Here is a 22,684-nt window from a genome sequence, read left to right as displayed (position 1 = left end):
CAGAAGGACAACCAAGATTCTCTGGTCTGATGAAACCAAGATTGAACTCTTTGGCCTGAATGCCAAAGGTCACATCTGGAGGAAACCTGGCACCATCCCTATGGTAAAGCACGGTGGTGGCAGCATCATGCTGTGGGGAAGTTTTTCAGTGACAGGGACTGAGAGACTAGTTACGATCGAGAGAAAGATGAAGTCCTGAGCGCTCTGGAGCAGGTTCTCAGACTGGGGCGAAAGTTCACCTTCCAACAGGACAACAACCCTAAGCACACAGCCAAGACAACGCAGGAGTGGCTTCGGGACAAATCTCTGAATGTCCTTGAGTGGCCCAGCCAGAGCCCGGACTTAAACCTGATCGAACATCTCTGGAGAGAGCTGTGCAGCAACGCTCCCAATCCAACCTGACAGAGCTTGAGAGGATCTGCAGAGAAGAATGGGAGAAGCTCCCCAAATACAGGTGTGCCAAGCTTGTAGCGTCATACCCAAGAAGAGTCAAGGCTGTAATCACTGCCAAAGGTGCTTCAAGAAAGTACTGAGTAAAGGGTCTGAATACTTATTAGGTATTCAGACCCTTTACTCAGTACTTTGTTGAAACACCTTAAGCTTGGTGATATTTCAGTTTATAAAATGTTTATATATTTTGCAAAAATGTCTAAACCGGTTTTTGCTCTGTCATTATGGGGTATTGTCTGTAGATTGATGAGGGGAAAAAACTATTTCATCCATGTTAGAATAAGTAACTTAACAAAATGTGGAAAAAGTCAAGGGGTCTGAAAACTTTCCCGAATGCACTGTTTATATTTTGGGGGGGAGGAACGAACAGCTGACGACCGGGCATTCATGCAGTTGAGCCCGTTTCCGCGCTAACATGGACTCATTACAAAGTGATTAAGCTTTGTTCCTCATTGCTGAAACAAGCAAGGTGTCTTTGGTTGCCTAGACAACTCCCCCTCTCTGCAACAGCAGCACAGGAGCGGTGGAGAGGACAAAATGTGCGTCTTTAAAACTATTATAATGGTGACCGCTGTCCCTTGGCTGAACAATAACAACTGTCATCCAAAATTCCATGACCGTCACAGCCCTAACACACACACACAGTCCCAGATTGCCCCTTCAATGTGTATAGAAATGTACCCTAACATATTGGGAAATTTACTGTAGTAGGCCTACATCAACCTGAGAACTTCAAGTTGCCGCCCAGAAGCTAGTTCTTACATTGGTTGGAATAGCAGTTGTAGTGGTGGTGGTGGCTGCTGCTGCTGTTGTTGTTGTGGTGGTGGTGGCCATCATCACTGTAGTCACTGGAGGAACAATTCAAATAAGTTTTTTTGTGATGACTCATGTCTCAATACTGTATATAGCACTTTCATGCACATATAATGCAGTTCAGATTTATTCAAAGTAAATAGCATGTTTTACAGATGTGTTGAAATGAAAGGAATCGTGATAAGATACTATGTATTGTACTTGCACCCCAGTATTTCTACCTGCACCTTCATCTTCTGCACATCAATCACTCCAGTGTTTAATTGGTATATTGTAATTACTTCGCCACCATGGCCTATTTGTTGCCTTACCTCCCTTATCTTACCTCATTTGCACACACTGTATATATACTTTTTCTACTGTATGTTTGTTTATTCCATGTGTAACTCTGTGTTGTTGTATGTGTCGAACTGCTTTGCTTTATTCTTGGCCAGGTCGCACTTGTAAATGAGAACTTGTTCTCAACCTGCCTTCCTGGTTAAATAAAGGTGAAATAAAAAAGTAAAAAAAAAAAAAAACATTGTCAGAACTAATAGTTCAACAGACCAACAGACATAGCTCAGCACCATACAGTAACAGTCTCCCAATGGTTGTGGTGGTGATACATGTAAGCATTAATCTCTCACAGTAAAAGACAGGGTTTTTACAGGTTCACCAACTCCAACACTAAGGACACCATAGTACGGTTTGACTGAGTCTTGCACACAGTTTACAAGGAAACTGAAGAAATGCAGAATAGCATAGAAAACAGTCATTATACAGGGCACTTAGATATCAAATCTAGGACATGTATTTTTTTAATGAGTGAGCTAGTCCCACTCCTTAGGTATTTTTTGTGTTTATTAGACAGGATGGATAGAGGAAAGCAAGGAGGAGAGAGGGTGCTTGAGCAGTGGGATGGATTTGAACCCATGCTTTCAGAGATACACAGTGCGTGTGATCCAGAGGCAGCGGTTTAAACCAGTGGACCACTGCAGGCCACAGGACATTGATTTTCTTTATTGGAAAAAATATATATATATTGGAAAAACGAAAAAAGGTTTACCTGTTGTAGTGTTTGCGCGAACCATGGAGGCCAGAGTAGAGCTAAGACAGCCAGTGGAGTTGCAGCATCCCATGGTACAGTTGGTCTGAGTGTTATTGACACAGGCATTCCTGCAGGAGGAACTGCAGCCACCGGTGTAAGTCATGTCTTCCTGTCTCTTCAGCTGAGAAGGCATCACACACATTTTGTTAGCACACTCTTAAAAACAAATACCATTACATTTAAATGGTGTGAAACTTTTAGTAGTAGGGCCAGGAAGATTATATCTAAAATAGGTGTGACACGAATTAATGACAGCAGATGCAACATGAACTATAGCATGCAACAAAAAAATTCTAGTTGTGTAGGAAATTGTAAGTACATTTGTATTATTCAAATTCTAAAAATCTGCAATTCAGGCATAGCGTATACTGTACCTCACAGAAGGTGATATTAGCGTTGCATGAAACAGAAGTCATATTCATGTACACATCGTAGCAGTCTGAGTAGTTACAGGAGAACTGGCGACAGGATATCTATGAGAGAGAGAGAGAGAGAGAGAGAGAGAGAGAGAGAGAGAGAGCGAGAGAGAGAGAGAGACGATCAGAGCACCGCATCTATCTATGCTTTCTCTAAACAATCAAACAGCAATATCGGTCCGACTTTGTATGAAGTACAACTTAGAAAATCTATACAGCATACATAAAGTCTACACTACACAGATCAACTGTACTTTTATGTCATACTCTATAATAAAGGGTGCATAAAGGCTGCCATGACCAATGTAGAGGGCATTGCTAAATGTGACATAATTGGCTAATTCCTCCCAAAACTGTGCTTTATAAAGGGCGACGTGCTAATTGATGTGAAATTGCTTGTCTTGAGGAAAGCTCCCAGATACGGCATTAAAAGGGCTGGAAAGCGGACTACGTGTATCATGAAATAATCTCTCCCACCAAGTTACTTCATTCCTCAGTGCCAACATGCACTGACACAAACACTGACCCAGTCATCAGCCCCTCAACCCCCTCACCCACACCCAAGCACTGTGGTGATGTACACTCAGTGGTTGAAGTGGACAGAAAAAAACGGTCTGTATTCACTTAGTTTTTTCTCCAATCAATTTGGCACATTTTTCAGATGTAAGGGGGTGTATTTTCAAAACACTGAGTAATGCCCATTATCTTATATTCAGAACCTGTCACGTCCTGACCCTAGTAAGATGTAATTTTCTATAGTAGAGTAGGTCAGGGCGTGACAGGGGGTTGTTTGGGGTTGTTTGGATTAATCTCCAATTGGAGGCAGCTGATCCTCGTTGCCTCTGATTGGAGATCGTATTTAAGTAGGGATTTTTCTTCCTGGGTTTTTGTGGGTAGTTGTTTTCTGTTTAGTGTATGTCACCTGACGGAACTGTTGTCGGTCGTTTTTGTTGTTTTGTTAAAGTGTATTCATTAAAAGGAAATATGAGCACTTCACACGGCGCACCTTGGTCCCCTTTATACGACCAATGTTACAGAACCTTTCATTGTGCATTAATTGGAGTTGAATACATATTTAACCCCTGAGTCATACATGCAAAATCTAAGTTTTTCATGAAATACCATAACATTTAGTTTAGTCACCTATACATCAGATAATGATAGACTCGTCATTTAACTAACATTTAATCCAACATAAAAAAATACTAGATACAATTTTCGAAACTGTTCTTTTTAGTAGATGGTAAATACCATTTTCCATACAGTATTTAGCTATAACTTGATGGCAAAGTTTACGGCAAACCAATTTTTTTATCAGTTTATCAGTATCCTTAAACAGTACATAAGTAAAATAAATAATCAGATGTAAGGGTAGTATGTATTGTAAAGCTGATGCAGTATAACCCGTCTCTCTGCTTGACAAAATGAATCATGTCAGGAATTCCGCTTCCTGAGTCTGTTTCTGCCTGAGCTGACTGTTTTTTTGTTTGGAGTGTTGTCTAAGGTTCCTGAATGCACCCTGTCTGGTTGCTAGGCAACGAAGTTAGGCGGGAGATCTAGTGATTACCCGCACCTGCATCTCATCAACCTTCTGCACACCTGGTCCTGATCATCACCTCTTCTTAAGCCCTGAGCTGACATCCATTCCCTGCCGGATCGTTAGCAACGAACAGTATGTTGTGCCAGCGTATCAGCCTAATGTTTCCTGAGCTTGTTTTGTTGTTTTGTACTTGTTGCTGGTTACTCACTCCCGTTTACTCTGTCTACAGTCATTCTCCCGGAACATTCAACTCCCTTGCCTGGCCGTCGGTGGATAAAGTGACGTCATTGGATCAACCCATTTACTCTCATCAACTCACCTCCGCTGCCGCTCCGTCTCCTGGATTACTCAATATACACATCAAGACTACCAATAAATACTCACTTTCATTTTACTCACCTTGTCCTGGTCTGCTTCTGGGTTCTGTCTTAGAGAATCGTGACAAATCAGGTGTATCAATTACATTTAGATAAAGAGTGGAATATATTGTTATACAATATATAAAGGGTTTATTGTTTCATTGGTTTGTTTAAGCTTGTAGCCTACACATTTGCAGCTAAAAGCTGAATTGCAGTAAAGGTCAACAGATAAAAATGTAAATTGACATTAAGTTAGGGTGACCAGACGTCCCCGTTTTTGGTGGCCTGTCCCCGGCTGGAGCTGTACCCGGAAATGTCCCTGTTTTTAACTGTGCGTTAAAAACAAACTGCAAAGTGAAATAATATTGTAATGACCCGGCTGGGTCATAAAGGAAAAAGAGACGGACTCTAGGTGTGCAGGTCAGAACACAGGTTTATTCCTAAACTGGGCTATTGTTCAGTCCACAGCCCACGCCGCTAAATGCCGAATGTACACAACTATAGCAAGTCTAATTAATGTTTACTCCCATAGGAACAGATCAAGGCCCCGAACAGAAAGAGAGAGAAGATGAGACAGTAATCCCTATTTATCATTTCCAAATCCCGCGGGATTACCCATCATACCCCCCCAGCCTTTCCCTCTGTCCTGACATATTTAACCCCTGCTAGTAGCCATGAGAACCATAACACACCCACAAACACAGAACACAATACCGGGTCGTTACATAGCCCCCCCCTTTCTAAACCCTAGCCCCTAGGGTTACACAACAAAATCCTTAAAACGACCCGGAGGTCGCATCAGTCTCTTGGGCCTCCCCGTGGCTCTCACCGGTGAACCCCCAGAACACTCATCTGCCCCAATGTCATTTCCAGCGCCCTCCGAAGAAGCAGCCCCCATCCCAGGCTCAGGTTGCGCTAGAGTCTCCTCGTTAGACTGTTCCCGTGGGCTCACATCAGAGACCTCACTCCCATTTCCTACCGTTTTCCTCCCTCTGTAGGGTGCCAATCGGTCCCGGTGGACCACCACCTTCCTGCTCCGTGGGGGGACCTCCACCCGGTACGTCACCTCCCCCACTCTCTCTATCACCAGACACGGCCCCACCCATGCACTGTCCAGCTTTGGGCACCGCCCCTTCTTGCGCGTGGGGTTGTGAAGCCACACACATTCTCCCGCTCCAAAGTGCCTCCCCCTAGCGCGCGAGTCGTAGTGGCGCTTTTGGCGCACCCCTGCGTTCTCGAGTTGCTCTCTTGCGAAGGTGTGAGCCGCTTCTAACCGGTTCTGCAGACGACACACATAGTTCAGGCCAGGCAAAACCCCGTCGTCATTATCAGGAGGCCGGCCAAACGTCAGTTCGGCTGGGGTGCGCAACTCACGACCTAACATTAGTAGCGCTGGGGAGCACGCAGTCGATTCTTGAACAGCCGACCTACATGCCATAAGAATAAACGGTAAGTGGGTGTCCCAATCTCTCTGGTGTTTTGAGGTAACGATGGCCAGCTGCTGTGCTAACGTTCTGTTAAATCTTTCCACCAGCCCATCACTCTGGGGGTGAAGCGGAGTAGTGCGCGTCTTCTCCGCGCCTAACCGTCTACACAACTCTGAGAACACCCGTGACTCGAAGTTTCTCCCCTGGTCGCTGTGAATAGACTGTGGCACCCCAAACCGACTGATTATTCCCCCCACCAACGCATCAGCTACTGTCTCTGCCTCCTGGTCTGGGAGAGCGTAAGCCTCCGGCCACTTGGTGAAGTAGTCCATAGCGGTTAGAATCCACCTGTTACCTCTGTCTGTGGTTGGAAACGGCCCCACTATGTCTACCCCCAGTCTCTCCATGGGCTCCCCTACTGGGAATTGTTGTAGGAGGGCGTGTGACTGACCTGGAGGTCCTTTTTTAGCAGCACACTCGTCGCACTGCCTACAAAAGTCCTCAACATCCCTCCTGTGCCTGGCCCAATAGAAGCCTTTACGCATGCGCTTTAACGTTTTGGAGACCCCAAAATGCCCTGCGCCAACTCCCCCATGAAGCTGCTGTAACACGCTCCCCTGCAGCCTTTTGGGCACCACTACCTGCCACGTAATTTCTCCAGTCGCTGGCTTTTTCCACCCCCTCTGGAGCACTCCCTCAGCCACTCTAAGGACTGTGAATTTAGCCCACAGTCCCTTGGTGACTGGTGATAGAGGGGCTACTTCCCCCCATGGCGGTCGTCTTCTCTCTTCCACCCACCGCAGCACAGGACGCAGCTCTGCGTCCTCCTCCTGGCGACGCCTCCACTCCCCAACGTCCACAGCCTCAAGCTCCCGGCACTCTGTCACACTCAGCTGACTCACCGTGGCGGTGACTCCCTCCTCCCTGCACAGTTCTCTCTCTCGCTCCACCCGTTTGGCGCAGTACCCACAGCCATCCTCAGCACACGGGCGGCGGGACAAGGCGTCTGCATTGCTGTGGCGAAGGCCGGCTCTGTGCTCCACCTGGAAGTCGTAGGGTGGCAGCTCCTCCAGCCAGCGGGCAATCTGACCCTCTGGCTCCTTGAAGGAGAGAAGCCACTGCAGGGCGGAGTGATCCGTCCGGACCACAAACGGCAGGCCCCCCAGGTAGTACTTGAAATGGCGTACTGCTGCCACGACAGCCAAAAGCTCTCTCCTTGTCACGCAGTAGCGTTTTTCAGCCTTATCAAAAGTCCTGCTGTAATAAGCTACTACGTGTTCCCCATCAGGACCACGCTGAGCCAGCACAGCCCCCAAACCCTCATTGCTTGCGTCGGTGTCCAGGATGAACGGACGGTTCGGGTCTGGTGAGGCCAGGACAGGGGCCTCCATCAGGGCACGTTTGAGAGCCTCAAACGCCCGCTGGTGCTCTTCGGTCCACTGAAAAACAGTGTCCTCCTTGAGAAGGTGGTTCAACGGAGCCGCTACCCCCGCAAACCCCTTCACAAACCTACGATAGTAGGATGCCAGCCCCAGGAAGCTCTTAACCTCTTTTTTCCCCCCTGGAACTGGCCACCCCCTCACAGCCTCTACTTTGTCTGGCATCGTGCTGATGCCCTCACCACCCAGCTGATGCCCCAGGAACGCCACCTCCCTTTGCATGAAATGGCACTTTCCCGGATGTAATTTTAGCCCCGCCCCCGAGATCCTCTCTAACACTCGCCTAAGTGCCCCCAGTGCCCCCTCAAACGATGTGCCGTGCACCAATATGTCGTCTAGGTACACAACACACTCGTCTCTCGGAACCCCCGCCAGCACTCTGTCCATGAGCCTCTCAAAGGTGGCAGGAGCATTACAGAGCCCGAAGCACAGCACCTTGAACTGCCAATGGCCCCTATCTGTGGAGAAGGCCGTAGCCACTGCGCAGATCAAGGGAGGAGAACCACGAGGACCCTCTCACGTGGTCTAGCGACTCATCAACCCTCGGTAGGGGATAAGAGTCTTTAGTGGTGACAGAATTTAGGCCCCTGTAGTCAACACAAAACCTAAGTTTACCCCCTTTCTTAGGCACCATGACGACCGGCGCGGACCATGGGCTATCTGATGGCTCAATGAAATCAGCCCGCAACATGTCAACAATAGCTGTGTCTGCTGCTTCCCTCCTGGCAAGGGGAATACGACGGGGCCGAATTTTAATGGGTCGGGCGTCCCCAGTGTCTATTTCGTGCTGAACTAGGTGCGTTTGTCCTACCTCATCTTCCCCCCAAGCGAAGCTATCTTTAAAGTCCAACAGCAGCTGCTTTAACTGTCTCTGTTGTCTGTCATCCAGACCCTGACAGTTCTTCAGCCACACAGCCTCGACGGCGTCGATAGCTTCCTCCTTCCCCCCGTCGGGCTGATGGGGTGAAGGAGCCAGTGTGTTTTGGGCTACTGAGCTGCCTGTGCTTGCACCATGATGGGGAGTGAAGGCCGTCGCCGCCGGAGACAGCTGCTGGAATGGCACAACGACCAAGGGAGCAGCCGGGATGACCGGTGGAGTTTCTGCAAGCTTGGAGGAAGACGGAGGGACAGCCCTGCCCCCAGCTGGCTCTCCCGAAGGCGACATTCCCACTGTGGGCCCCCCCGACAGCCTCAAAGTGCCCGACGCTAAGTCCAACTGAGCCCCACAGTTTTTCAAAAAGTCCATTCCCAGTATACAGGGGTCCTGCACCGCTGCTACCCACGCCAGACACCCCACAGTTCTCCCCCCCACAGTCACAGATAGCTGACACTTCCCTAACATGGGGGCTAGCTCCCCCGTGACAGTCCGTAGCTGGACAAGGGTCGGCTCCACCCGCACCCCAACAGGTAGTATGTCTGGTCTCACCAGGGTTACTGTAGAGCCCGTGTCGACCAGGGCCAAACATTCCACCCCCTCTACCTTGACGATGACATTGCAGAAGTCCCCAACGGTGGTACGTCCCACCACAACTACCGGACTAGGAAACACGGCGGCAGCTACACCCTGGGGGAGCAGGTCCCCACCCTCTTGTCTGCGCTGCTGGGTACCTCTTTTGCTTACAGTGGGTTTGGGGGCGGGGGGGTGGGTCCGCGCTGCCCCCTGCGCGAGAACCCGCCGTCGTTTCCCTGGTGACGGAGGAATCTGCCACACTCCCGCTGAATGTGGCCAGGCTGGCCACAACCCCAGCAGACAATAGGAGTTGAGCTGACACTGCGACGCTGCCTGGAGCCCCTCTCCATGACAAGCGAAGCAGTCTTGACTAGCCCGCCCAACTCGTCGACCCACTCTGGTTTCGTGACCCCTGGCACCCCAGCCACCACTGCTCTCACCTCTGGTTGACTGGCGACTTCCACTCCCACTCCCTCACCCCAGATCAGCTCCCTCTTCCTAGCTATCTCCACTGCAGCCCGCAGAGATGGTGGGTCCGCCATCTGAACATGCTTACCCAGTTCGGTGGAAGAGAGCGCTCTAATAAAACTGTCCCGTGCCAGCTCGTCTTGCACCCCAATCGGCATAGTTGCATAAGCCCGCCTGGTCAGGCTCAGAATACCACTTGCCAACGCCTTTAATGATTCCCCCTGAAGTCTCTTTTTGTTACTCAGTTCAATCCGCAGCATGTTGGGCTGCGCGTCGCTGCCGAAACGACCCCCCAATGCCTCCACTAGCGCACCGTAGTCGCCCCTCTCGTCCGGGGCTAGCGTTAACAGGCATTCCGACGCCTCCTCTGTCAGGCTCAGGGCAAGCTGTAACGCTTTCGTCTCGTCAGACCACCTCCCGGCTCTAGCCAACAACTCGAATTGAGTGAAAAAAACTTCCCATTTACCTTGTCCATTGAACTTTGGCAGTTTAGCCGCTACCGTGGCTAATGGCAATAGGCCGCTGCCATCTCTGTTTACATAAGCAGGCCCCGCCATTTCCGCACCTGGTGACGTCGATATCCCCGTCGCCGTGACGTCTGCTCTCGAGCGGCGTGAAGGAAAACCCGCCAGTTCTGCCATCTTGCTGACTGACAATTTAACTCCCGCCATGTGGCCCTCCAGTTCTTCCACGGCAGTCGCCGCCCGACCCTCCCGACCGGGTACCCCCGAGCCCACAACGGACACATTGTCCGACACTTCCTTAATTTTCCGCCTCGCCCCAAGCATCATGACCGTAGATGCGAGTCACGCTAAAGCTAACCCAGCCTATACTAAACAGCTAACTCGCCTAGTCTTGGTCCCGTAGTTCGAAAGCACTTCTGACACCAATGTAATGACCCGGCTGGGTCATAAAGGAAAAAGAGACGGACTCTAGGTGTGCAGGTCAGAACACAGGTTTATTCCTAAACTGGGCTATTGTTCAGGCCACAGCCCACGCCGCTAAATGCCGAATGTACACAACTATACCAAGTCTAATTAATGTTTACTCCCATAGGAACAGATCAAGGCCCCGAACAGAAAGAGAGAGAAGATGAGACAGTAATCCCTATTTATCATTTCCAAATCCAGCGGGATTACCCATCATACCCCCCCAGCCTTTCCCTCTGTCCTGACATATTTAACCCCTGCTAGTAGCCATGAGAACCATAACACACCCACAAACACAGAACACAATACCGGGTCATTACAATATTTTAGGTGGCAAGAAAGACCGGGCAGCAGAGCCTACCGGTTGACGTCTCAATCGCGTTCTTGTTTTGTCCAGCAGAGGGGGCTGCTCGCTATAGCAGCTTAATTCACTCTTCTACCTACTTGTTCGCGCTAATTATAGAGAACTGCTGTGGAAAACTCGTCCAGAAGCTAGCAAGTGTCACTGGAATCCACAACATCACCACAAACGTATTTTTAAGCCATATAAATTACAATCGTTTGAGATACTAGCTAATGATGTTATAATATCACAATTTATTATATAGATAGATGATCTGCATTATAAGGTTTTAAATAGGTTATCCTAGCTAACATTAGCAATGTCGACTAAGTTATCTAGCTAGGTTAGCTAGCTACTGTCATGGTAGCTAGGTTAAAACACGTTCACATGTAAACATGCAGTGGACGGGCTAATTTTGAAAATATGACTATTAAATTAATGCACAATTAATTATGAGAATATTTATTTGTAGATTACAATTTTAATGGTTTGGCATAATAAGTAGTGTGAAAATATATTTTGAAATTTTCATGGATAACATTAGCATAATGTTTTCTGTTAGAGAGTGGAGAGGACAGAGACTGGATAGGAAGAAGAGTGAAAGAGAGAGAGGAGGAAAGGTAAAGATATGATTACAGAGCCTGACAATTTATTATTCCAAACAATGTTTTTGAGATAAAATACTTTAATGACCTAAAACATGACATTTCTACCTTTAGATTTTGTGGCATAGAGAAAGTCAAGATATCAGACAGGGGAGGTGACATTAATAATACTCTGAGCAGAACAGAATGTTTTTGGATTTTCACCCTCCAGACATTATTTCCTAAAGGACTTAATGATGAAATGCCCATGTATGTTATGTTGTGAATTTGAACATGAATTATGTGCCTATTTAATATTACTCATGTTTTTCGTATGATGTACCCAATGATTAATGAAAAATTGCTATGTCCTCATTGTGGTTTTATGGACGTGTTTAATGCGTCTTATTTATACACGTTTGAAGTGTTTGTGAAATACATATTGTTATGTTTGGTAGCACTTATTTATTTTTCCTTTGCCTCCAACCCCTTTCCATGCGTGGAACGGATGTGGGTGGGGCTAGGTCTACATAGGGGTGCTGATTTAAAAAAAATCACAAAAGCTCTGACGAAGGCCATGAGGCCGATACGTAAGCTTATTAAATATCAGTGAGACTATCAAGAGCAGTGTGCGGTTTCCTTTTTCCTTCATCCTGTTTCAACTGTTGCCATGCACCTGCAAAAAGATTGCTCAGATGTGCGAGTGCCTTTTGAATTTTGAGATAAAATAAAAATAAGCAATGGGAATCTGTTAATAACTAAAGTATTTTATCTAATAGTGTACTCTTTATTATTAAAGATTGGAGAGGAAGGAGAAGGAAAAATTAAGGGAGTAAAAATAGTGAACCGAGGAGAGTGTGGAAGAGTGAGGTGGAAAGGTAAAGAGAAGGAAAGGAAGAAAGAGCAGGAAGACGAGTGAAGAAAAGAGGAGAAAGATAAGAGTGTGAAGAAGAGTGACACAAGGAGAGTGAAGAAGAGCAGACAGAGGAGGCACAATGGCTCTTTCCAAGAAACGGAAAATGCCATTTTTAATGACAACATGATGAGAGAATTTCCATTTATACGCTCAGGTCAAGACGATAGAATGGTTAACTGCACCCTTTGTAATTTTTATTTTTCAATTGGCAGCGAGAGAAGAACGGCAGTGGTAGAACATCAACAGACGAAAAAGCATAAAGCCTCTCTGATTGCCACCACATTCTTCATGAAGGTAGAGCCTTCCCAAGAAGATTATGATTTAGCTGTGCAGGAGGGTGTCTGAATACCACACTATGCGACACAATCATAGTTACAGATCTATGGACTGCACAGCACAACTGGCACGGAAGCTTTATGAGCCAAAGTTTACATGTGCTAGGACAAAATGTGAAGCCATAGTGAGTAACGTGTTAGCAACATGGGAAACTACTTTGGTAACACAGGACCTAGACCAGGTTGAATGTGTGTCCCTATCCATTGATGCGTCCAATCATGGACATGTAAAGCTGCTGCCAATAGTAGTCAGATATTGTAAGATATATGATGGCAGCACGTCTGTGGAAACAAAACTGCTTGATTTTGTTGAATTGAAAGGAGAAACAGCAGAGGAAATTGCATCTGAAGTCCTGGTGGTCATCCCAAAATTTAACCTGGAAAACAAAGTTGTGGCATTCTCTGCCTAAAACACAAATACCAACTTTGGAGGACTGAATAGGCTGGGGAGGGTCAATGTCCATACCAAAGTTAAAAATGCTCTGCAGCGGGAGGTGATTGGCTTAGGTTTTCTTGCCCACATCATTCATAACATGGCCAGAACAGCTTTGGATATGATTCCCCTTCATGTTGAGTACTTGCTCACAAAGATATTTGGATTTTTTCACCGTCAGAGTAGAAAGACTGAAGAGCTTTTGTGAGTTTGTTGGCCAGCAGTACCATAACATTTTAGGACACAGAAATGTTCGCTGGCTGTCCATGATCCCTGCTCTAGAAAGAGTGCTGAAAATGTATGTGCCATTTGAAATCCTTTTTTTTCTGAAGACAAATGCCCTGTTGTCCTGCGAACAATGTTCGAAGATCCACTGACTGAACTTTGGCCTTTGTCCATGAAAACCTCACCGTATTCAGTGACACGATCAAGATGCTTGGAGGCCAGGACTACTGTGCTGTGGAGTCTGCTGCAATTCTGAGAAACATTGAGGCAAAATTGACTGTAAGACGTGATGACAACTTCATTCCAGTTTTGGTCAGAGGACTTCTGAGCTAGAGGAAAATGGAGCCTTGTCTAAAGAGAGCTTTCTCAAAACATTCCAATCATTCTTCACTATGGCTGTGAACTACTTGCAAGCATGGGGAAAGCACACAGATAATCTAAAAGATTTACATTGTCTCCTTTTAAAAAGGAAACCTCAGCGTGAAGAGATCCAGAAGGCAGCAGCCACACTGCAGGAAAACTGTGACCATCAATGAGGATGCATTGTTTGACGAGGTTACTGGCCTGCAAGAGTTCCTAAAGGGGGGAATCGCTTGAAGAATGGAAAACATCTGAGACACCGCTTAGTCAGAGATGGAGCACGGTGGTTACCCACTTCAAAGAGAACGACATCCCACACACTAACCTGGCTAGATTAGCATCTGTTGTCATGTGCTAACCTGGAAGTAATGCACCAGTCGAGAGAGTGTTCTCCCAAATTAATGATATATGGACAGCAGCAACAAACAGGTTCACTGTTCCGACCGTCAAGGCCATGCTTATTGTGAAGACAAACTTCAACCTCCCCTGCCAGGAGTTCATGGAGAAGCTGGCAAAAGACAGAGCAATCCTGAAGAAGATACGTTCTTCTGAGAAATATACAGATTAGGTTGGTATAAGTATATTATGTAGTTACCAATCTCATCGTTTTATTTCTTTATTATGTTGTTAAGTATTTCACATATACTATTGTCTCTGTTTTTTCAATTTTGCTCATGTTCTCTTCTGCTCTTATTCTACCCAGACTACCAGGACCACTGAATGGCTGTTCAGATTGGACAGTTCTGTCTTGTCTGTAGTGTTTCTGTAATATAGTTGTTTTCTCTATCACAGTGTGCCTGTTAGACTAAATACATGAAACCGGAATTTTCCCCCATTTTTATTTCATAGATAATAACATTGGATATTTTAATGATATATTGACTGCCGAACTGGAAATGTCCCCGGTTTTAATTTCAGAAATCTGGTCACCTTAAATTAGGTAGATTAACAAAACAAAGAAATTGATGTTGATGAAGCCAGCTCTGTGTCACGTTCTGACCAGTAAATGGGTTATTTGTTATTATAGTTTGGTCAGGACGTGGCAGGGGGGTATTTGTTTTATGTGGTTCAGGGTGTGTGTTTATGTAGAGGGGTGTTTGATTAGATTAGTCCGGGGTTTTTGGTTAGGTTCTATGTTGTGTATTTCTATGTCTGATCTAGGGTGTTTAGTTCTATGTTTAGTTAATTGGGATTGGGGCCTTCAATTGGAGGGAGCTGTTTCTCGTTGCCTCTGATTGAAGGTCCTATAATTAGGGGTGTGTTTGTTATGGGAATTGTGGGAGGTTGTTATTGCATAGCTGTGTGTCGTCCGCATTACTGTTTGCCGTCCGTTCGTTTTTTTAGTTTTTGTTTAAGTGTTCAATAAATGTTAAAAATGAGCACTCAACCCGCTGCGCCTTGGTCCACTTCCTACGACGGCCGTTACACTCTGAGAGTTCCTTCACAACAGAGTGTACCCGCTTATGACAGAGACTGGTGCTTCTGACAACCCACTGGAGTTATGCTAGATGATTTGATGATGGTGATGCCAGATGATCGATGCCAGATGATGCAGTTGAATTGTTTTCTAAGACAATTTGTAATAATTCCAAGCACTATTTACTTAGTGGCCTCATGAATGATGTTGAATAAAACATGTGTAATGAAGGTTGCTATTAATGATACTGCAACATTCACAAAGGTGTCATGATTGGCTTCATAAAGATGATATAGAATCATTATGTATACCCCCTTCAAATAAAGTGTTAACGTAATATCATATCATATATTAAATCTACTAGACGACTAAAGTATTAGACTCACCATGGTCATGCCACTGGTGCCCCATGAAGTAGTATTGTCCGTGCTTGTGGTTCCACTACCTGTGTTAGCAAGGACAAAATGTAGTGTGAGAGCACAGTGGCAAAAAAAATATATCTACCATATATCCTGAATGTGAATTCATAAAACAATCAGTATTTTGTATTACCCGCCACTGTATTCCCTGAGTTGTCAATGGTTCCACTTCTTGAAGTGGAGGTCATGGCTGTTGTCATTGACTTGGAGGTAGAGGTAGCCGTATTAGCAGCACCTTGAACCATGGTAGCTGCCTTTGTAGTTGCTGTGTCCGATGTCACTGTAGTATTCATAGAAGAAATGCCAGACAGGGTTGGGGAGTAACGGATCAGTTACATGTAAGGGATTACAAAAAACAAACTGTAACTGTAATGCCTTACGTTACCAACACAAATATTGTAATCAGATTACAGATCCTTTTAAAAATTACTTCTACGATTACTTTTAAATTCAGAAAGGATGTTCGCAAAAGAAAATCTTTGACACTTCTGTTTTCTCATTGACATTCAAATCAGCATTGACAAACACTGGTAGAACAAAATAAGTTTGTTCCACAAGAGCGAGTCTGACCAAAAGTCAGAGACCACTATGATGACACACCAAATGTGTTTAATCGATCGCGGGAAAAGAGCACAAATAGGTTTTTCTAGGCTACAGTCCAAGCTATGTCTTCCAATGGTGCGACTGCTGTCAGCATCCAAAGATTATCCAACTTGAATAAACGCTTGTAGGTAAGGATGACAGCAGTGGTGTAGTCTACGGCGATACAGATATCACTTATTATTGTTATCTACATAGCTCATTGATGTGAATCACATTGCTGCTCTCTCATTTAGCTACTTGCACCTTACGCATTGTGGTTGTTGTGCATGGCTGTTCACAAATCTAAATGTGTATTTGAATCCAATAATGGTTGAATTCAAGAAGTTTAAGCTGCCTATCAATCATTGTTTTTGAAACCAGTGGACAGCCAGTGAAAATGTGCTTTTGCAACAGCTGCATAGTGCGGATCCCAGCCTATGGAATAAAAGTGGGGCTTTTATTGCTAAATTTGGTTGAGGCTTAACCAAATTGAGATGGTTTGGGATGAGTTGAATCGCAGAGTGAAGGAAAAGCAGCCAACAAGTGCTCAGCATATGTGGGAACTCTTTCAAGACTGTTGGAAAAGCATTCCAGGTGAAGCTGGTTGAGGGAATGTCAAGAGTGTGCAAAGCTGTCATCAAGGCAAATGGTGGCTACTTTGAAGAATCTCAAATATACAATATATTTAGATTTGTTTAACACTTTTTTGGTTACTACATGATTCCATATGTGTTATTTTATAGTTTTGATGTCTTCACTATAATTCTACAATGTAGAACATAGTAAGAAATAAAGGAAAACCTTTGAATGAGTAGGTGTTCTAAAACTTTTGACTGGTAGTGTGTATATATTGTCACACTCCATGAGAACTCAAAATATAAGCTTGTTTTTCTCCAATGTTTGTATACATTGTAAATGGAAACACACTGTATAGCCAATCATTTTGATATCATGATTGGTCAGTCACTGTATTCATAGCTCTGTGTATTAATCTGAGAGTGGTTACATTTCTCCAGGCCCATCCCTCAGCTTTTTACCAAAACAGGTGGGGCGACCATTTTGGAATTGTTTCATCTGTGGATTTTCCCTTTTTTATTTTCCCTTTATTTAACTAGGCAAGTCAGTTAAGAACAAATTCTTATTTTCAATGATGGCCTAGGAACAGTGGGTTTACTATTGTCCAGGGACAGAACGACAGATTTTTTACCTTGTCAGCTCAGGGATTCAATCTTGCAAACTTTCGGGTATTAGTCCAACACTCTAACCACTTGGCTACCTGCCGCCCTGGTGGATTTGCCCTTTAAAAGGTTGCATATTATCACGATATCAAAGTGTCACCAACAAAAAGGTCAACAATAGGCCTATAGCAAATGCAGCATATGGCATTCATTTTTCACATGTAAATAGCACATTTCAGTAGTGCTCAAAGCATGCCATTTCATGAGCGCAGCATTTATTTTTCAACGGGAATCAATGAGCCCAATAAGTCCTTAGTTTTGGGGTTATGCTCAGGTAAAACAATTTGTCTAATCTATACTTCCATATTTCCAAGTCCTATTCTTGAAGATCAAGGGGTATAACAATTATTGTAATGACTGGAATTCTGATAGACGTTGTTTTTTTTATGTAAAGATTTACTGTACTTTAATGGTATTATTATATGTAGTAGAAAGCAATGGGTTAGAAGAAGCCTACATAACCAACCCATAAAGTAAAATGTAACATCCATATATGGCCAGCTATGTAAACTTAAACATTGATTTATCCTGCAATAGCTGTGGTAGTTGTCACGGTAGTTGCTGTATAGACTGTACTCATGGCAGCTGACGTAGTTGATGCATCCACCGTGGTTGTAGTATTGGAAGTTAAGGTTGTGTTTTGTCCTGAAACAAATGACGATGGCTGCAGTCCCAGTAGTAAGAAGAGCAGGAGGCCTGTTCAGAGAGAAAAGAGAGGCATACAGCTGTCATCATTTAGCAGGTCCTGTATATTAAACATAACAAGCTCTTAACCATGCGTTTGCTTTCAGAGTGCAGTATACCTGCAGGACACTGCAGTATAACTCCAGTAATTTTGCAGTTTAACTGCAGTTGCAGGTACGGTCTGGAATCTTAAAGATACAATCTGGCATCTGAAAATCTGTCCATTTCAATTATTGATATTTACCCACTGATTCTTGAATAGTATAACTTCTATAACTTTGATTCACGTTATATAAGTTATATTCTTCAAGAATCAATGGGTAACTTATGTAACTTTGATTAAACTTATGTCATTCAAGAATCAGTCGGTATGTGTCTATGCAAATTTTTTAGGCAATGGGCATACTTAGAAAGTAAACATACCCGTGCCTTTAAAAAAAGCAGTTAAGGCCATAGTCTTCTGGAGGGAGTAGGAGCCCTTAGTCCAGTCTAGAAAGGAAAAGAGAAGTCATGATGAGTTCATTTCGACCCAGTATATGTTTGAACATGATATTCATTCCCTCCAGCTCCATACCACTATCTACAGTACATACAGTATGTGACTATGATGATTTTGTACAAACAATAAGAAGAAAAGTTCCTAAGAAAATGAACCCCTATAATCTTAAAACAATATAAGTAACGATTGTGTCCCTTTAACGATTAACACTGCTACAGTAGGACTTAGGCACAGAAGATCTTACATTTAGAAATAAACTGAGAAACAGTGAAATGTGACACCCTGAACATGGTGATATAATAGTTCCTTATTGTCTTCTAGCATCGTGGTTAGCTGACTATTGAATAATGCTACCCGGAGCATGAAGAGGACAAAAGTAATACCACAAACCACATAAGTAAAGACCCAAACCCATAGGTCTATTATGCCTTTGCTGTTGACACATGACCCAAGTCAGATTCGGTAGAGCAATCAGACTGTTTACACATCTCCATTCATTATGTCCCACCTGGATTTATCCGTTGATCTTATGCCATCATCTATCTGAGGGCTCCTCCGCAAACAATTCCCTAATTGTTCTATGGGGAAACTGATCTGATGGTTTGCATTGGCCGCAGCGCCTGATTTGTAAGTCACATTTTGTTAAGTGTAGGAAAGAGAGGTAGAAATGAGAGTTAGGAATAGAAAGATGGTGAACTGTAAAACAACCATCTACTCACAACAACATTGTGGCTGGTAAATTATAATATTGACCATTGCCAAAAAAATCTGACACAAACGTGTGGCATCAAAGGACATGATTTTGTTCTGTAGTGTCGGTTGGCAGCCGTTCAGCCATGAACACAATTAAAATGTGTTTATTCCTCATGATGTCCCCGGTGCAATATCACTAAGCACCGCATGTTTTTCATCCCTCCCTAGGAACCAACCACAGTCTCCTTTGGGCTCACCACCCTGGATACTGAGGGTCAAACAGTTGCCAATAGTGTCATGTTGTATAAATGATTGGAGACAGGCGCAGGAATATGTAATAGGGGGATTTAATACTCCACCCAAAAATACAACATTCCATGAAAGGCACGGGGACGAAGCCCAAAACAAATACATATACAAAAACACAGGGATGTAAACCAAACAAAAGAGCGAGGTTAAACCTCTAATAAATACATGAGACAAGACCGGCAATACACAACACGGGGCGAGACCCGTAATAACAAATGCACAGCAATACACGGGACGAGATCCGTAATAACAAGTGCACAATACACGCAGCACGAAAGCCGAAATAACAAAGCACAGGTACTCACAGACCAACGGACATGGGAACAATAACCGACAAGACAATGGTGAACAGAGGGCACATATATACAATTACTAATCAGGGGAATTGGATGTGCGTAATGAGACAGTTCAGTGACGCCGAGAGGCATGTGACGTAGACCTCCGGAACTGGTGCACAGAATGAGCAGGAATACCAGGGAATCCGTGACAAATAGTACCACTTTAAAAAAAAGTAGGCCAAGTTATAGGTGTGTGTGTAGAGGAGAAAGTTCATATTACTTAAAGTATATCAAATGTAATATACGATGCCATCGGAAAGTATTCACATTTTTCTACATTACAGCCTCAATCTAAAATGGATGAAATAAAAAATACCTCATATTGACAAAGTGAAAACAGGAGTTTAGAAATGTTTACAATTATTTTCTAAAATAAATACAGAAATACCTTATTTACATAAGTATTCAGACCTTTGCGATGAGACTCGAAATTGAGCTCAGGTGCATCCTGTTTCCAATGATCATCCTTGAGATGTTTCTACAACTTGATTGGAGTCCTCCTGTGGTAAATTCAATTGTTTGGACATGATTTGGGAAGGCACACACCTGTCTGTATAAGGTCCCACAGTTGACAGTGCATGTCAGAGCAAAAACCAAGCTATGTGGTCGAAGAAATTGTCCATAGAGCTCCGAGACAGGATTGTGTCGAGGCACAGATCTGGGGAAGGGTACCAAAACATTTCTGCAGCATTGAAGGTCCCCAAGAACACAGTGGCCTCCATCATTGTTAAATGGAAGAAGTTTAGAACCACCAAGACTCTTCCTAGAGCTGGCAGCCCGGCCAAACATGGAATCGGGGGAGAAGGGCATTGGTCAGGGAGGTGACCAAGAACCTGACGATCACTCTGACAGAGCTCTAGAGTTCCTCTGTGGAGATTGGAGAATCTTCCAGAAGAACAACCATCTCTGCAGCACTCCACCAATCAGGCCTTTATTTATCATGCTTTGGGGATGTTTTTCAGCGGCAGGGACTGGGAGACTAGTCAGGATCGAGGCAAAGATTAACAGAAAAAAATACAGCGAGATCCTTGATGAAAATCTGCTCCAGAGCTCTCAGGACCTCAGACTGGGGTGAAGGTTCATCTTCCAACAGGACAACAACCCTAAGCACACAGCCAAGACAACACAGGAGTGGCTTTGGGACAAGTCTGAATTTCCTTGAGTGGTCCTGCCAGAACCCGGACTTAAACCTGATCGAACATCTCTGCCGAGACCTGAAAATAGCTCTGCAGCAACACTCCCCATCCGACCTGACAGCTTGAGAGGATCTGGGAGAAAAGAATGGGAGAAAATCCCCAAATACAGGTGTGCCAAGCTTGTAGCGTCATACCCAAGAAGACTTGAGGCTGTAATCGCTGCCAAAGGTGCTTCAAGAAATTACTGAGTAAAGGGTGAATGCTTATGTAAATGTAATATTTCCGATTTTTTATTCTTCAATAAATTAGCAAAAATAAATAATTAACTTTTTTTGTTTTGTCATTATGGGATATTGTGTCAAAACATATTGTTGATCATTGCTAAATAGCCATGTTCATCTCTTGCCATAGATTTTCATGCCAATTTAAGACAAACTGTAACTAGGCCACTCAGGAACATTCAATGTTGTCTTGATAAGCAACTCTAGTGTGTACTTGGCCTTGTGTTTTAGGTTATTGTCCTGCTGAAAGGGGAATTTGTCTCCCAGTGTCTGTTGGAAAGCAGACTGAACCAGGTTTTCTTCTAGAATTTTGCCTGTGCTTAGCTCTAATCCCTTTCTTTTTATCCTAAAAAACTCACTATTCCTTGCCGATGACAAGCATACCCATAACATGACGGGGCCACCACAACACTTGAAAATATGAAGAGTGGTACTCAGCAGAGGTGGGACCAAGTCACTATTATTTGAGTCACAAGCAAGTCTCAAGTCACAAGGTCCAAGTCGCAAGTCGAGTCCCAAGTAGAACGGCTCGAGTCAAGTCCAACTTGTGCATTCTAAGAGCAAGTCAAGTCGAGTAGTCACACGTTTTTTCAAGTAAAGTCTCAAGTCAAGTAAAACAAATCTATACATGCAATGAATTGCAACTACAAATCTTTGCCTATTTATTGAGTCTTCCAGGCGGCCCTTTTCATTATTTTATCTACAACACATTTGAATTTTGTAATTGTAAAATAGGGTCCTTTTAGCAGTCATAAGGGCATGAAATCAGCAGAAGACAAGGCAGGTTGACTGCTCAGAGTGTAGATTTATTTACAGGTCCTGGTGATCCAATGGTGAAAGTGCCTTATCATACAAAATATACAAGCAGATTGACCAAATATACACTGGCAATAGCCCAAAAGAAATAGCCTCGGTATCAGGCTTAACCTAGCCTATATGAAAGGACACAGGTAGAGGGTAAGACTGCACAGCCTCCGCTTGAGAAAGCAAATTGAATCTGTGTAACAGGAGCTCAAACAGGTACATATAAGCACTTGGCTCCTCACAGGACCATACAATTAACCAATTGCCAATTACAACACAAACACTGGGTTCTCCGATGTAAAATGCCATTTCCACATCAATTGTTACATAGGAACCTTCGTGTTAATGAGGCTTAATGATTAGTAGCCTAATGACATTTCATCACCATTCATTCATGGAACAGTAATTTTCTCTTATTCAATGTACTGACTGCAAAGTGTGGCGCATTTCTATGCGCACTGAGGCATGTGCTACTATTACTGACAACCAGAATGACAGACCTAGGACCATAGAAATAGATAGAGGACTCATCTTTGTATCTGTGACACTTCAGTGTTTGTGACAGCATGGGGAGTGGGGCAGCACCATTGAGGCAATCTCAATTTTGAAGTAGCCAATTTTGATCTGGTTTGACATGACTCCAACAGGGTCAACAGGAGGGATCAGCCAATAACATTGGAAGTCCCACCCAGTTGACTACATTAACCTCT

At 44.3% G+C, this 22,684-nt stretch overlaps 1 protein-coding gene across 2 annotated transcripts in view; it reads right to left on the bottom strand.

Annotated features, from left to right (window-relative positions):
- Positions 1 to 22,684, bottom strand: part of LOC145861160 (uncharacterized) — a 32,459-nt gene that overhangs the window by 7,690 nt on the left and 2,085 nt on the right. For both annotated transcript variants that reach the window (XM_082963159.1, XM_082963153.1), the window contains 7 exons: positions 18,338 to 18,403; positions 17,807 to 17,926; positions 15,544 to 15,690; positions 15,378 to 15,436; positions 2,725 to 2,823; positions 2,309 to 2,471; positions 1,213 to 1,298 (listed from right to left, as the gene is read on the bottom strand). In XM_082963159.1, coding sequence (XP_082819285.1) covers positions 1,213 to 1,298; positions 2,309 to 2,471; positions 2,725 to 2,823; positions 15,378 to 15,436; positions 15,544 to 15,690; positions 17,807 to 17,926; positions 18,338 to 18,368 — 705 coding nt within the window. In that variant the 5' untranslated portion in view covers positions 18,369 to 18,403. The remainder of the gene's footprint in view (positions 1 to 1,212; positions 1,299 to 2,308; positions 2,472 to 2,724; positions 2,824 to 15,377; positions 15,437 to 15,543; positions 15,691 to 17,806; positions 17,927 to 18,337; positions 18,404 to 22,684) is intronic.

This window comes from Salmo salar, chromosome 02 (assembly GCF_965601325.2).
Source record: "Salmo salar chromosome 02, fSalSal1, whole genome shotgun sequence".
Taxonomy (NCBI): Eukaryota; Metazoa; Chordata; class Actinopteri; order Salmoniformes; family Salmonidae; genus Salmo; species Salmo salar.
This window is presented reverse-complemented; position numbering and strand designations above follow the sequence as displayed.